The sequence below is a fragment of the Xylocopa sonorina genome, chromosome 18, assembly GCF_050948175.1.
Source record: "Xylocopa sonorina isolate GNS202 chromosome 18, iyXylSono1_principal, whole genome shotgun sequence".
In the NCBI taxonomy this organism is placed as follows: domain Eukaryota; kingdom Metazoa; phylum Arthropoda; class Insecta; order Hymenoptera; family Apidae; genus Xylocopa; species Xylocopa sonorina.
The window spans coordinates 4,032,799-4,049,587 of NC_135210.1; the positions used below are offsets into that span (position 1 = coordinate 4,032,799).

General features: G+C 41.4%; 1 protein-coding gene across 9 annotated transcripts in view; it reads left to right on the forward strand.

Annotated features, from left to right (window-relative positions):
- The window catches only part of Galphaq (G protein alpha q subunit), a 31,853-nt gene extending 15,314 nt beyond the window's left edge, over positions 1–16,539 (forward strand). The window contains exons 2-9 of one of the 9 annotated variants that reach the window (XR_013102715.1): positions 10,112–10,296; positions 10,395–10,549; positions 11,621–11,749; positions 12,589–12,718; positions 12,829–12,982; positions 14,165–14,272; positions 15,809–16,098; positions 16,227–16,539. Coding sequence is in view for 8 of the 9 variants with exons in the window: in XM_076908317.1 (XP_076764432.1) it covers positions 10,112–10,296; positions 10,395–10,549; positions 10,968–11,096; positions 11,621–11,749; positions 12,589–12,718; positions 12,829–12,982; positions 14,165–14,272; positions 14,561–14,643 (1,073 nt within the window). In the remaining variant the exon portion in view is untranslated. Of the gene's footprint in view, positions 1–10,111; positions 10,297–10,394; positions 10,550–10,967; positions 11,097–11,620; positions 11,750–12,588; positions 12,719–12,828; positions 12,983–13,269; positions 13,378–14,164; positions 14,273–14,560; positions 15,495–15,808 lie in introns of those variants that run through there. The other 8 variants (XM_076908317.1, XM_076908316.1, XM_076908313.1 and 5 more) reach the window with 8 other exon arrangements.
- Positions 16,540–16,789: the final 250 nt, after the last annotated feature.

Sequence of the window (16,789 nt, forward strand, 5' to 3'; positions counted from 1 at the left end):
CAAATATATCGGGGCGGTGGTGCTGCGGCTGGGGCGGCAAAAGCGCTCCTGCTTTCAACGTCGGCATCTATCGACCCACCCCCGGTGCTGCTGACGGTGGCGGTAGCGATGGCGGTGCCGGCGACGACGACGGAGCTTCCACCGCCCTAGAAACCTTCCGCATGGCACACCGTGATTTACAGCCACCGATACCCCGGCTAGCCGCGCGCTCGAGGATCAATGGGCGATAATCAAGGCCCCTGTGTATCCACGGCTCGATCGCGCTTACGCGAATAATTATTCGAGCCCCCGCGCCACGAGCGGGGGCGTCGATACGACCTGATCGCGACGGGTTTCAATCATCCCCGGTTTCGCGATGTCGAGTTCGCTCTACTCGTTTAGCGTTGATGCAACTTCCAGTTTCAGTCTTTTTTTGAACACTTTGCTAGGTTTAAACGGGCGAGTTCGTCACGTGGCAAGTTTGAGTCGACGATTCTCTCTGTTTCGTTGCTCGTTGGTAAGAAAGACGTATTCGCGTCGGGTGCTGCGTGTTCTAATCAACGGGTACGACGGCAGAAATTTCGACAGCCCGGATACGCTGGTACGATACGGGTAATTCGGGTATTCCGTCTCCTAACTGTAACCCCGCTTCGCTGATCGTGCTCATGCGGGTGTATCGTGTGTTACTGTTCGCGCGGATGTAAAACTCGTGACATATATTCGATTCCACTCGGACTTTTAATTAGCAATTGTACCCTCGGAAAGTACGAGTAGTACAGTGTCTGTGTGTATGTGTGCGCGCAGACGTTCTCGTTCGCGCTCGTTACTGTCGCCTAAGTAAGTCCATTGGAACTCACGTGATCTCTCAGATCTTCCCAAGAGCAATAATCTCCTAAATTCTCAGCCTTTCTCATTTGCACGTGCGTTCTGAACCGGCTCACCGAATTAATGCGTACCTCGGCAGTTCAGGCAGAAGGGAACAGAAAAGTACCGTATCGCCTCGAACGCGTAACGAAAGCTAAGAAATTGCATATTAGGATGATTACCATGTAAGATATCATTGGACGTTCCATGACGGTGTCCAGGGGTACTCGGATACTCGGGTATCCGAACAAAATCAATAGCCAGCAGCGTAGCACACGTTGATCCGGAGGGGTTAGGTCCGAACGTCCACGCATACGCGTGCTCGACCGGGGTCCCCCGAGGTCGAGCGCCGATTTTCGCCCTCGGCTGGCCTCTCCTTAAACTCGATTAGAACGCGAATCCCAGTGACGACGGCGACGACGACGCGGAAAGCACGACGGAAGAACGTCGGTGCCCCGCCCACCGTTCCTTCGTTCATTCATTAACTTGTTTGCCCGACCGGCTAGTTAGCTCGCTCTCGCGCTTAACCGCCTTCTTCTTTCCACTTCTATTCCTCTCCCTTCACCCCTGCCCGCGCCTCTCGTCTCGTCTCTCTTTTTCGCTCGCATTTCGCGTTGGCATACGTGCTCGCCGCCTTCTCAGTCGCCCATTCGATACCACCGCGAGGTTACACCACCCGCCATCGACGACTGGCGTCTCCGTCGCGGCTTCGAGTCGGTTTCAGGTCGATGAGACGAGCGAAGAACGTACTACGGTTATTGTACCGTGGCTCTCGCGCAAAGCCCCTACAAGCCCCATCGCCGCTCATTCGCGACGAGTCTCTCTACTTACATAGCTCTCACGTCCGGTTCCTCTCTCCCAGTTTTATCGTCGCCCCCCCCCCCCCCCCCCTCTGACACCTCTCCTTTCTCGCTTTCTTCTTCCTCTCGCCCCCCCACGTTCATTCAATCGTCACCCATTCCAGGCTGTTTGTTTTCCCGTTTTTGCGTTCCTCTTTCGCGCCCAGGGTGGAAGCGTGGACGTGTTTGCCCGAGATCAGGCGCTGATTATTTTCCCGGCTGTCTGCAGTGCCGCGAGTAAACGATAGGATGCGCGTTGCGTGGATACTTCTTTTCCTCGCCGGACATCCCTGCGCTTGGCTGGGCTGTTTCGACGTTCACCAGAACTGTCGCGGTGGCTAGGATCGTTCGAGGTTTTATTTTTATTTCCGGTACAAAGGGTAGACGGCGGCATGGTTCGTCGTGTTGTAACAAGGTTCTGAATTTGCTGCCGCCATCGTGGCGAACGTTGTATCAGAAATGATTGTCCTCCTGGAATAATTCTAACGATACGTCCTGCCTACTAATTAGTTGACATAATTGTTGGCATCGATAAACACTTAGCCACGTTGCGATGTATACTTGGGCGCACGATCGACTTCTTTGAAATTTATTCCTTCGACCACGTCATCGGTGGAAAGTTAACAAGAATAGATATGATACGAAACAGCACCTCCGTAACCTACTTTAGTAATTATTTTTTAATTAAGTGAGACCACATAATGGTCATATTTCACGATCTTGCCTCGTACGAATTTAGTTTATCGCTCTTAATGCGTTTGTAACTGCATAAAATAATGGTGTCGCGTTGTTTTGCAACTATTTTACAATTTTGATGAATCCTGAACAGTCTCTGCTTAATTCGCTCTGCCTCGGATTGCATAACGCGACACGGTGCAACCGTCGAAATCTCGGATGCGGATGTGTTTGTTCAGCCATGTTGCTCTAAGAAATTTCCATTTCGGGACAATATATTAATCGCGAACGTTTCGATGTTCCGTCGTAATTATCAAAACACGCGTGCGTCGAATTTTCCACGGCTTCTCGGTTAAAATCGAATTCAATTTTCCACTTCGATTCATTTTTCTCCAATCAGACGACATTATAATTTTCAGTCGTACAAGCCTGCGACCTCGTGGAGTGACCACAAATCCGAATATCCTTTTCCACAGTTTTCCTGTTTATATTTAAACAACGGTGAACGGCAAACCAACAATTTCTTTACTGCAGACATTTATATACCGCGATACTACAGTTATTCAGGATATAAATCTTGGAATCCAAAATTACACCGATGTTCGAATATTTTTGTATGATTGACCGACTGTAACGACATCAGGTTGGAAGGAGAGGGGATTATTTCAGTTCTTGGTATATAAATACTTAATGTTCTCGAGATATAATAGCTCGAGGAAACGAACACGTTGAAACGGGACATTGTTCGACAAAAAAATGTTCTCTTTCAATATCCGCAGCGCATCGGTTTAAAATATACTTTGATTAAGATCATTCTCGCATCGATGAGTCGCACCTACGGAGACCAATCTGCATAATACACAAACTGGTTCAGCATATCAACGTTATTTAATAATTGCGATGTCAGTAAGTCGTCCTTAATTATCGTACCAGGAAAATTTCATCTGATTACGCATGCAGATTTAACCTGGACTCTCACGATTAGAACTAGAATAAACATAAATCAGGATCGGCTGTACGGAGGCAGATTTCTCTCCTGTCGAACAGTGCGTTTTGCGTGGAAGCCACGCACACCCCCCTCCCTCTACCGCCATGGAATACGTATTTATATTTCGAGAATCTGGTATTTGCATTTATTAGAAGGCTGGAAGGTCGGGAGAACTTCCTTTTGCATATCTCGTCCGCGTGACTCACTTTCCCTGTCTTTCTTCCTCTCGTCCTTCCATGATGTGTCCTCTTTATTTTTAAACTCGGCCTCTCGAGGCCCGTGCAGCCCTGTCTTGAGCCAGAAATCCGCTGTGCCGTTTCGTACCATTGCGAAGCATTGAAAAATACCTAAAAAATAGACGAGAAATCGAATAACGATATTCAAAACCGATAAAGGCAATTCCTTCCGTCTCTGTCGATTACTTCGTTGCAATCCAACAGAATCTGATCGTTCGTATAAATTTGATCGCACCTCGAGCAGACTTCGACGATTTTCGGGATACATCCTTTGTATTTTTATAAATCGCGAAAATTTTTCTTTAAATCTTGAAAATATTCTCGCATCGACCTTCTGTTCTATTTTTTTCGCCAGGTTCGAGGCAGACTCTTGTTCGTTTCTCAATCTTCGATCGAATTTTGATACCTCGTTCTTTGCATTAATATATTACGTGGATAGAGCACACATCAAGAGCTTATATTTCAATCGATAAATTTTCCTCGTCGGGAAGGCATGTTTCTTTTTTAGCTCTTTAATTTATTTTAAATGTAATTGCTACCGCTGCATCAGAGGTTATTGGTAGATTACAGCTCTTTATGCGAAGCCATATTCTTGTATGCGCGATTAAGGAAAAGGAAATGCTGGTTATTGCAGAAAGAGAATCGTTTACGTGATATCCGGCGCACGTGTGGGCAATAAAAATTGTTTGAAAAGCGTGTTTCCCGGTCCAAAGCGAGCCTACTCGCAACAATTTATAGCATTCGCGGTGGAAATTTCGAACAGGAGCCTCGTACGTCTGTCGCCGTCCTCCTTTCATGCCAAGCCACCGTGCATCTGTTAAACGCTTTATCGAACATTAATTGTTATTTTTAGGGCAAACGGATGCGTGTCTCAAACGGTTATTGCGTCATTGTTTATTGCATAAAATTTTACGGGTAAGAATTTTCCTTTCGCGTCACCGTGTTTTGCGTAGCTCGACGGGAAAAGATGGTCGCGGGTTTTTGCGCTTCACTTTTTCACCAGCGCTCGCGTTACGTTCGATTACAGGTGCGCGTACGTGTTACTGTGCTCGCGTGAAACAGTCGGAAGTCGAAGAATTCAAAGACTCGCGATGCTCGTGTCATAATCGTGCCGCGAGTTCAATGTCTGTGGAGTTTATTAAAAATTTTAGTCGCCATTAAAGACGACGAACGAAACTGAAAACTACACAGGTAAACCCACCCCTTTCATTTCGATTCTGGTTCATTCTTAGTTGCATTCGACGTTTCTTTATCGCGAAACGATAAAAAGTAAAATGCTCTCGTAAACCTTTAATTCTCGTATTGTTCTCGTGTATCATGTATTGCAAATTCCTTGAACGAGTTTAATAATCCTTTCAACGCGTTATACTTTCGGATAACGAGAACTGGTTGCACCGATTAATTAGTTAATGTCTGGTAATATATCCTCGAAATTTGTCAATTCATAGCTTTCAACGTTTCCACGATTTTCATAGTCATTTTTGTTAACAGGTTTTAGGAAATTGTTGCCCTACTTTCTACTTGTTCTGTTATCATTTAAGAGAAGCCAGTCATTTTTTTTATTTGTTCTTTAATAATCGTATTACACATACTTTACACCGTTGAAATCGTATCTTCGTTGCATTTTCCAATTAAAACTTACATTTCCATTAGTTGCATCACATGGCATATACTTGTTAAAGATATCTTGTATATATCGTGTGTTGTATATATATGCTTTTGTGTGACTAATAACTTATTCATTAAAATTCTACGTTACTGATACGAGTAACAGTGGTGCACACACAATTTCCACGTATTTTGTAATTATAACAAGCTGTTCGTGGAAGTAAATTTGAGATACGGTGGAAGAAAAATGTATTCCGTAGCGGTGTGCCGATAAAAGGCTTGCACACAGATAAACAGGTACAGGCAAACTCGAAAAATTTCTGTAGGTATTTCATGACCCCCGTAGACAATACAGAGCAGTGTTCGACATTTCAACGAGCACCAGAAATTTGAACAATCGTCAATCGTACACATCTTTCGCTTATTCCTTTTACTTCGTTCGCGGGTTTTAAATGTTCCTCTCTTTATGTAATACACGGCTCCTATACTTTGCGTCAAGACAGACCTTATCCAAGAAAAAGGAGTTTCAAGACAGAATTACCATGTCTGCTTTTTGTTTGACTACATGAATGCATAATGTATTCTAATCAGCTCTTGAGAAGTTATAAAAACTATATAAATAGCTTATGTACCATGTATATTACAGTACATGGTTTAATTATAATTATTTCGCATTATAGATAGCGTGCGAGTCAAAAATACAAGGTGATTCACGCGACCGAAACGAGACACGTTTCATTCCTAATTGCAATTATTGAACAATGCGAAAGGAGAATGGTTCGATCGATTGACATAAAAGAAACTGCATAGACGAATCTCAGGTTCATCAACGAAAAGAATCACTTGCCAAGAACATTTCCTCTCAGCACTCTCGTGCATCGCAATCATAAGAAAAAAGGAAACTTGCTCCACAGCTAGTGAATCACCCTGTACAATTCGTACGATGTACCCGTGTCGAACCGCCTCACACCAGCCACATCAAACACAGCATGCTTACCAATCTCCTTACACAAAAACCTTCAGCTACATAACATATGTACCTTACTCTGCATAGCACAAAAATCTCGAATATTCGAAGTCAATAAACAATCCCAACGGGTACCCAAACGGTTCGTCCGTTGCAAGACGTGTCGCCAACTGAGATAGCTGACCGAAGAGAACCTCCTTTAAAGTGCAAGCTGCGCCTTCGCACAAGCAGATGGTTGGGTAACGTCGCGAAATAGGGGTGCGTTTGTGTAACAGGGAGAATCATGTTTAGAAGAGCCAGCGAGCCGTGCTCGCGTCTCATGCGCGAAATGGAACGGGAGCTGGCTCGTTCGTTTTCGCGTTCCCGTCTATCCAGAGAGGAGGATCGCTCGAAAGGGAGACGCTCGAGGTGATCCATACGGCGGTGGCTGCAAGATAGCACGCAGTAGTGCTGGCCGCTCGCCCGTTTTCATTCATGATTCCGCGATGGGCGACGCTGGCGCCACGGCTCTGCGTGTACCACCTGCGCGTTCTCCATTGTCGCCACCGCCGCTACCGTTAAAGCCACCCCTACCTTTTGCCCGGTTCCGTTGCCGCCCTATCGCGTTCAGGGACGTAGACAGGACGCCGCGAGGGTGTTATTGTCCCTTCGCGGGGAGGACCACCCAAAAGTGCCCTAAAGCTGAAGGGTACAATTAGAATCGCTGTGCTTCTCGCGCGCACGGTGCTTGTGCGTGGAAATTTCAGCGGACCTCATCCCTTTTTCAAGCGGAAATGAATTTTAGATTCTCTCTCCGGGGATTTATGATATAATAGAGGCGACGAGTGTCGTGAGAATTTTTAGAGAATCGTTGAAAGGCAGTTTGGGAAAATTATGCATCGATTGTCTCGTCTCGTGGGAGTATGGAGCGTTCTGAAATCTGACTTGTCATACTTGCGATTATCGTAGATTATTCTTCGTCTTGATCTCTTATTTGAACCGACAATTTAATTCGCGGCAGTGTCGGTTTAATTAGTATAAATTGCGAGCCTATAGCGTCATTTCTTAGTTTAACCATCGCGAGAATAGCAACGGTTTGATAATAAATTAGCTCCTCGTGAGAGACTTTCTCATTACGAAATCAATTATCCAAATTAGATCGTTAGATTAGCTACTTGTGATTTCTGGCTTTTTCCAAAATTAAACAGAGAACCGCCGCCGAATGCGCATGCTGAGGTACATAGAATACGTATTTATGCACAGGCCACTATCGCTGGTATAGTTTCAGTGGACGCGCATTTGCGCGGACAATTAAACAAATGAATTCTTATGGGCGTGGTCACGCTGCACGCGAACTGTTCGTTAGATACGACACGAATTCTTGAGAACCCACTGGTCGATCAAACGGGTTTGATTTTACTTTTCACTTAGTGCGAGTTGCTATGATAAAACGTGCACTCGTTCGAATTTGAGTATTTTAAGACTCTGTGTTTCTGTACTTTCCATTTTCTTCTCTCGAGATAAACGCTTAGCTCACATTAACACCTCTCGCAGCAACCCACGAGTTAAATTGCTCGTGGAAGAAATGTTGAATCCCGATATTAAGCTTTCCTTACTTAAATATTAGCTAATTTGGACTGTTTCAAATTGTTTGGAGACAATTAGGGCCACGCAGCATATAGCAAAGAGCGAGCAGAAAAAAATGAAATCGATAAAAAGAACAGAGACGTGTCACTTCTATGAATTTATCTTAGGCAGCTGTAACAATTTGTGGCAAGGATAATTTCGTGGATTATCAAATTCAATAAGGGAGTTATCGACTCGATTATTGCTCCCGCTGCAAAGACACGCGATATCGATTATTTAAACCGAAATAAGTACAATTCGTAGAAGTTAATACGCAGCCAAGAAACATTGTGAAATTTTCATATCATTTCAGCTCTTCAGCCGATTCAAATTGTCCTCGAACAATTTACGATCAATTTTTTGTTCATTATTAACGCATTAAAAATTGCTTGTTATCATTAATGCATCCATTCGCGCAGCATGCTTCAGCAGACTTTTTGTTCGCGGCGATTAGATTATTGAAACCAATTACGTTCGTGTATGCAGCCGTTTTTTTTTTATACTCCTCGTATAAAAAGGAAACGATACTCCGTTGGCTAATTTACATTATTTATTACAGTTTACCACTACTATTGGAAATAGTTTATTGTTTTAAGACCATTTCAGACGTTAACAGTTTTCGCGTTTAGAACGACCGTTCATTTTAATTTTCGAGGCAATAAATCGCGAGTGCTTTAATTTTATATCGCATGAAAATTATATGCAACCGTTGAGGCTAACATTGTTATAAAACGATTGCATATTTAAACGTTGAATCAACCGCGCGCGCGCACATAGCTGTTACATAAATTCGACACATAAGACACTCATTGGATTTTGCATAATTCGTTGAATTGGAGTAAAGAGAAACGCGCGTAGCACGTGTAGATAGAAAAAGACCGGCGATATACAGGATGTCCCACTTTAATAACGCCACGCAATTAAATAAATCATCGACTAATCGTTCCACGATCGTTTTATTCACATTATCCGGCACGATTAAAACGGATCTCGTCCCCGCTCGATCACTCGCGGAATAATGAAAATGTAGCTCAGCCTAGAAAAACATTCATCGTCCTTGTTTCACATCATTTCCCTAATTACAGTCGCCGCTCTCGTTTCAGTCCCGTGAATCGTCCTGCGTAAGGCACGCGTACGTTCCTGGTGTTTCCTCTCGTTTTGGGTTGGCGTCCCGGAAAAGTACGAGGCGCGCGCGACGCACGGAAATCGTCGAACGAACAGCCGAGGTCGGTAGAGGTCGGCCAACTCGTGCACGCTCTGGCGTCGGGACCATTCGTTCCTCGCAACGCGACGAGCTGGCAGGGACCGAAATCGTCCGCTGCCCCGGCTTTCTCGGTCCACGTGTTCTCTGCTGGGGAACGGCTCTGGCCTGTTTTCTCGCCAGCTCGAGTCGAACAACGCGGATCATGCAAATGCGAATATTAATATGCGACGGGGCGAGTTGCGCAACCGTTGATAACCTGTAACGTTTGTAGACAGCCGAGCGTATTGTATTAACACGAGTAATAATGTAACACGACGGTCGTGTACATACGCGGACCGTGTGTATCGGTACGTTTTTCGATATAGAAATGCTACGCCGCGGCTCGATGTCTCTATTTTTCAGTTGTTTCCCTCTCGAAGCGAAACGGGAGATAGAGAGGCCGCGGAAGGGAGGGGGACGTGTAATTGGATCGGTGTATTAATTATCGAATGTTGTTTGCGACCAAGCGCTTTGTTGCAATTGCTACCTTTCTCCCTGTCCCTTTGATCGGCGAGGTATATCGGTGATGTTTGGAATTATTAGTCTCCGGCTTAAAGCGGTTTACGCCGTGGCAATTGACAAGCTATAGCCGCGGACGGATAATTAAATTTACGTGTCGATTGTCGAGAATCATTCCCATTACGCGTAGCGTTGTACGGTTTAATTAACATCCTCGAAACGTCCGCGACGCTCTGCCGGGTTACGGCGGCGGCGAGCATCGTAATTATTCTTTTCCGCTACACGCCTGGCGAAGCGCGCGGACAAAAAGATCCAGGCTGCAGGGACCGCGCGTGTAATTATACTCAGCGATTGATGGAATTATTTGGAGCGCGTTTAGCCCCGGAAGCGTCGAAATTCCTGACTCGGGCCACCGGCACTCTTGACACAGTTGCACTTCCGCGTAGAAGTCGTAAGGCACGGCAGCAGCGATAGACACTTCGGTGCAACAGAGTTCCTCGGTTGTAGCCAAGATGCCTGTGTATGAATGGCGCTCGTAAATTCGTTAAATCGATTAAGCCTAATCGGTGGAGCGAGTTAGCCAGGAGAAAGACTCCGTCGCGTTTACCTTGCACCGTTTAAATGACACGCGACGCATTTTTATTACAGGGACTGGTGAATCCGGGAAATCCACCTTCATCAAACAGATGAGAATTATTCACGGCGCCGGTTACTCGGACGATGACAAGAGGGGGTTCATTAAACTCGTCTACCAAAATATTTTCATGGCGATGCAGTCCATGATCCGAGCGATGGGGCTCCTCAGGATCCAGTACGCGGACTCCTCGAATATAGTGAGTATTTTCGTCGCTGCCTACGTTTCTCCTGCTGTCCGAATTATTTTTTAATTACGACGCTCGTACGCGACCGCCCTCTTTCCGTCTGACCGTAGGAAAAAGCAGAGCTCGTGCAAAGCGTGGACTTCGAGACAGTTACAACGTTTGAAAGTCCATACGTAGAAGCAATCAAAGATTTATGGGCAGACTCCGGTATCCAGGAGTGTTACGATCGCAGGCGAGAATATCAGCTCACAGACTCCGCTAAGTAGTAAGTACTGGCTTCCACCGTCCCTGTGACCACGTGCTCCGTCCCGAGAGGAGATTCATCTTTTATCTTATCATTCTTTCACCTGATGCCACTCGAAGCCGTTGTTCGATTGGCGGTAATTCGTCGGTGACGCAACTTCCAACACGTTGCTTGCCAAAACGAACGTGTGCACGCCAATTCGACGCGCAACAGTCACCGGTGGCGTGACTGTGGCGCCAAGTATCCATGTTAGAAACCATACGTCCATTTAGACGCGCAAATGTACGTTACCGTGGGCACTTGTGTGAGCGCATCGTCATCGTCCGCGCGAATATCCGTTCCGTTACGCGAGATTCTGTATTTCTTTTATTTTTTTTTTCTTTCTTGGGAACGATGTGCTTCCTCTCGCGTATCGGGTATTGAGAATATAATGTTTCAGTTACCTAATGGAGATAGATCGAGTCGCAGCGCCAAACTACCTCCCCACAGAACAGGACATTCTTCGCGTGAGAGTGCCCACTACTGGTATAATTGAATATCCTTTTGACTTGGAAGAAATCCGATTTAGGTACGTCTCTCGTCATGCAAAGAAAGGAAGAAGCTGCCTGTGCCTGCGATCTACTTACATCGGACCCTTTCTGCATTGTTGGCTGCATGCGTTGTGACTCACCGAATCTCACTTCTGTACATGAGAACCATCAATTTTTTACGTTACTTCTTCTCCCGTATCGACGTTTCTGCGAGCGTTATTGATCTACCCACGGTTTTATGGCGCGCCTGTAATCGAGATTTAAAGAAGGGGGCCCCACGATGGTATCCTTCTTCGCCCATTTCATTCGTTTCCTGCGCTCCTCAAAGTTGAGAATTTTCGAAGCGGAACCGATGGCGCGCCGTGCCGCGAGATAGGTGCGCCATAAAACCGGATGGGAAGCGAATCAATGAACTTTTGCATTATCATCGAAAAATTCTTCCAGGCAGGGACGACGAGCATGCGTGAGTGCCAGTTTCGCGACAATTCCTCTCCTCGTAATCACTTTTTTAAGATACATGCATGGCATGCACTATCAGACTGTGGCTTCGTTTGTTTTGCAGTTATCTTAGTGACCTAGAACGTATCGAAAAGCCCGACTTCCTTCCTACCGAACAAGACATTCTTCGGGCCCGAGCTCCTACTACTGGCATTATAGAATATCCGTTTGATCTGGACTCCATCATATTTAGGTACTAACACACATTTACTTGAATTTCACTTACGCTTTTAGAACTATACCGTACTAACTTTAATACTATACCAAGTTGGAGTAATGGATCGGTAGTGAAACATCTGTGTGAGTTTTTAATTACGAGTAAAACGTTTATTTGTTTCATTCACGTTACCTTCTGTACATTCGTTCATCTACACGCTGCGATGATGTCACTTAACGCTGTTAACAAATCTTTTTTCTTTTTCGGTCAAGTACCACAATCTGTTTTGTATATATTATAGTCATTACACGGTAGATACAGTAGCCGTCGTAGGGCAAAGACGATAGTATCTTGAATAGCAGTAGAGAGTAGTTGCAGTAATGTTTGTAAAATATAACAGTAGTAGTAGTTACCATTTGTACCCTTAGAATACAAGGTGAGTGAAAGTAGGAGGCAATTTATTGTTTAAAAATAGGATTATGCTATTTGCTACATATTATATTGACTCTCTCCTGGTTTTCTTTTTTATTCTGTTTCTTTCAACTTTGTGCTCCTCTCCATTTTTCTTTTTTTCTTCTTTTGCTTTCGATTAGCTTATCGTTTGCATGTTCTCCATGCAATTTGTAGTCACAAAGTATAATTTTGTAAATATCGTAACGTTTTATTTAATGATCGTGTCAGTAATTTGAACATTAGTTTGTCGGATTAGAAATAACTTGAGAATCGCACTTGATACAATTAATAAGAGTGAGATGAAAATTTGTAATTTAGCGATTTAGTATTTTTAGTAAATATTTAATGACAATACATTAACATGTAGCAAATATTCGGAACGCGTCGAATGTTGAACGATGTTACATAAATTTATCTTGCAGGATGGTGGACGTCGGTGGACAGAGATCAGAGAGAAGAAAGTGGATTCACTGTTTCGAAAATGTCACCTCTATTATCTTCTTAGTAGCTTTAAGTGAATACGATCAAATTTTATTTGAGTCAGAGAACGAGGTAAATATAATTACGCTCTTTACGTAATCTCAGTATCGCTCATCGCGTAAACGCGAGAGCATGAACAATGGAATGGTCATACTATTAACATTGTCGTTGTCACTTTTCAGAATCGAATGGAAGAAAGTAAGGCATTGTTCAAAACAATTATTACATATCCTTGGTTTCAACAGTCCTCCGTCATTCTGTTCCTGAACAAGAAAGATCTGCTTGAGGAGAAGATTATGTACTCTCATCTTGTCGATTATTTCCCTGAATACAATGGTACGTATATAGCATTGTTATCTCACTTAAAAAATATATTATACGTTTTAAACAACTTTTTTTATACATATTAAAATTTATGATCGTGGTCGTTCCTCGTATAAGGTGATACGTAAAATTGCTTTGTTAAGTAAAGCTTATAGAATATTAAAATCATAATATATCAAACTGAAACGCCTTGGGATAAATAATTATCTATGATTGTTTAAAGGATCAAGTTTATATTTATTACTAGTGGGTATATTATTCAGTTTCTTATTAGTAAACGAGTAAGTTGTGTGGTATAGGGCCTAAACAGGATCCTATACCGGCGAGGGAGTTCATCTTAAAGGTCTATCTGAGTACGAATCCTGATCCTGACCGTATGTGCTACTCTCACTTCACGTGTGCGACAGGTCTGTTTGAGCAGAACACATCCTGGCAGAAATTGTAGATATTCCGTAGAAAAGTTTCTGAATCGTGCCAGTAACTATAAATGATAAATTCGTAACTGTATTCTTAAAAGCTTCACCTTTTCCCGTATCATAGACAGTTACCACTGGCATCAATATTGCGCTACTCATTTGATGAATAATAAATAATACAACGTCCTCCTATTACAACAGCAGCTTACACGCGATACCGTTCATGAACATCCGAATCGTTTGATCGATACGTACTCGATATTGATCAAGAAATGTTATTAGACGCTTATAAATTGATGAAAAACTGATTAACTTCGGCCACTTTACTGTGAACCTTACGGATCATACGTTTAAACGATGTCTTCTCGCAAATAAGCGTTGCGGATTTTTGAGCGGTAGCGCATATAAATAATTAGATTTTTTTATTTAGTTTTTAATCTATGCACATCATAATAGACTTCTAAAGATTATTAAATAATCCATACCTTAAAACATGTTATATTCTTCTAATCTAATTAAATGAATACGTATATGGAACTTACATAAGACATTTATCTGGTTGGCAGAACTTTTGAAAGGTTTCCTTGAAAAGTTAATAGAACTAATTGAATAATCTCGCATTCATTAGATTTGATACAAGCTACCGTCAATTTAATAAAGCAGATAATATAATATCCTGTACGGGTGATTTGATAAAAAAAAACGATAAATAGTATGCGCTTGAGTAAATATAAATAGAAGTAATGTCAATTTGTATGCTTGCTTATATATTCCACAGGCCCACAAAGGGATGCTCTAGCTGCTAGAGAATTCATTTTACAGATGTTTGTTGACTTGAATCCAGATGTTGAGAAGATTATATATTCACACTTTACGTGTGCTACAGGTAGGCTGTTAGTAATTGATGCTAATGCGCATTTGATTTTGCTTTTTAACATTATACATGTTGTGCAAGACAATTTGCATGTTGCTTGTGTTCTCAACCAGGTGCGTAATTTTTATACTAACTTTTATTTAGCCAGGAAAATCAATCTATTGCATGTAGATTTTGTGATAATCTTCTTGCCAATTATTAAAATAGATTGATCTCCAGCAATTTAATTTAATACATACATATATTCTCAATGATATGTGGTTTATTATTGCATGCTGCATTTATGGGATTTATCATCAGACACGGAAAACATCAAGCTTGTATTTTGCGCCGTCAAAGATACAATTATGCAGACCGCACTGAAAGAATTTAATCTTGCCTAACGTGATCGTCGACAATTTTTGCATTTCATATGTTTGCATGTACACATTACTAAGTAATCATTAATATTTGATCGAATATTGCTAAATCGAAATTGAAAATAGAGTAAAGTGTTTTCTGTGCAATGATTTCAAGACTGCCAATTTATTTTCTGTATATTATTCATACTTAAATCATTATTTAATTAAATAATCAACTATGAGAGAAACACACTCGGATGCAAGAAAAGAGAACAAACATTTGGTTTATTAGAGTTACAGATACAGTAAAATGATTCTTGGCAATTCAAAAATTATAAAGTGTACTATATCTTAATCACTATGAATATAATGTAGCAAACCTTAGAAAATCTTAATAGACCAATATGGATTAATTTCATGAGGTCTTTGAAAGGAATACTATACTCTGCACAAAAATTTTAATGCATGCACTATCGATATAAACTATATTTTGTTTCCAATACTGCTTGATTAGAATTTAATAATTTCTTGTGTTTCTAATTGAATAACAAGTTCCTTTTGCAGAGTAAACTATTAAGAAATGTTGTATGTACTACTTTAGCAATATATTTGTTCAATTTATCAGCTCATTTAATAACACATCGTTAAATACATAAACCAATAATATATTTTATATTTATGTGAGTGTGGAACATATACTTCATTCTTCAATGATAATTCTCGCGCTACATACAACTCTTTCTTCTCTCTTGTATATACTTTTATAAACCTTTGCACTTAACTATAACTTCTATAATGTGTTACTTTCAATTGATACTTATAAATTCAAGACAGATTGTTACAAAGTTATGTGCTTCAGTTACTTCGTATAAATATATCACAATATAATGTTATTAATTTGTTTAATGATCCCTACAATAATATATTATGTGTGACGTGTTATGTGATCATATTTATATGTAAAAAGTAAATGTTGCATGTTGCATGCATCGACTTGAGCCTTATCGTTTAACCAAGGGTAAGTGTATTTTTCACGTGTTACAGTAGCATTATTGAAGATGGGAAATATTAAATTACACAAGTTTATACTTCTGCATAAAGTTTTAATCGTTATCAATGCTTTCTGCTTAATTTTAACAAGAATACATGTATTATTATCAGATCGTTTACAAGTTACAAATATTTATAATTGTTTTTACTCTTACAGATACAGAGAACATCAGATTTGTATTTGCAGCGGTGAAAGACACCATACTACAATCAAACTTAAAGGAATATAATCTGGTTTAGATGGTAATAGATGAAAACTCAGGACCGATTCAAGAACTTTTCTTATACCCTGACCAAGTATCAGTGTGAACATTGTTAAGTTAGAAATGGGGAAGAAACGAAAAAAAAAAGGCAGACAATGAACAGTAATCTGTGGTGCCATCAAAATACCGTCGCTGCTCCATTACAAGTGTACCAACTATTGACTTAGTAAAATTTCTAACGGAGGTAACAGCGATGAACAAATATGGACCTAAATCTGAGCGTTATACGTTCTTTCCTACCTTCTCACTGTCAATACCAACAAATTGATTTAGTTTCGTACTCTATTTGTTGAATTTGTTACCTTTTTATAGATTAGTTTAGTCAATCATGCCTGGCTGACTGCGTAATCGTCTGATTTTTATATAACAAAAGTACTACGAGCAACACGTAAACAAATGTATAAGATAGAGTGCAGCCATGCCACACATACACATAATGTCTGTCCAAGTGTTTATCTCAAATCGAGAGATCTCAACAAGAAACTGAAGAGAGAAAAAGAAAAAAAATATGAGGACAAATGCTTTGTAATCACAAGTAGTCGGTGACATAAGTGAGAGCAATTCTAGTGCCATTTACTAGTGTGGTGTTCTTATTGCAGCCCTTTCTTAGATGCAAAAAGCTAAAGTGTTTTTTTATCTGTGCCAGAAGCGAGTAAAAGTTTTTTCTGCATGTGATTCATAATTCATCGTATAAATATTGTTATATATGATATATTATATATATTGTTAGATGCGTCGTATAATATATATAATATATTGTATATTATATATAAATAAAAAGAAAAAAAGAAAAAAATGAAACATAGGTTAGCATTGAAGAAAGCAACATAAAAACCAGCAAGAAGGAAACTTTACCCAACCTTCGGTATTAAGAA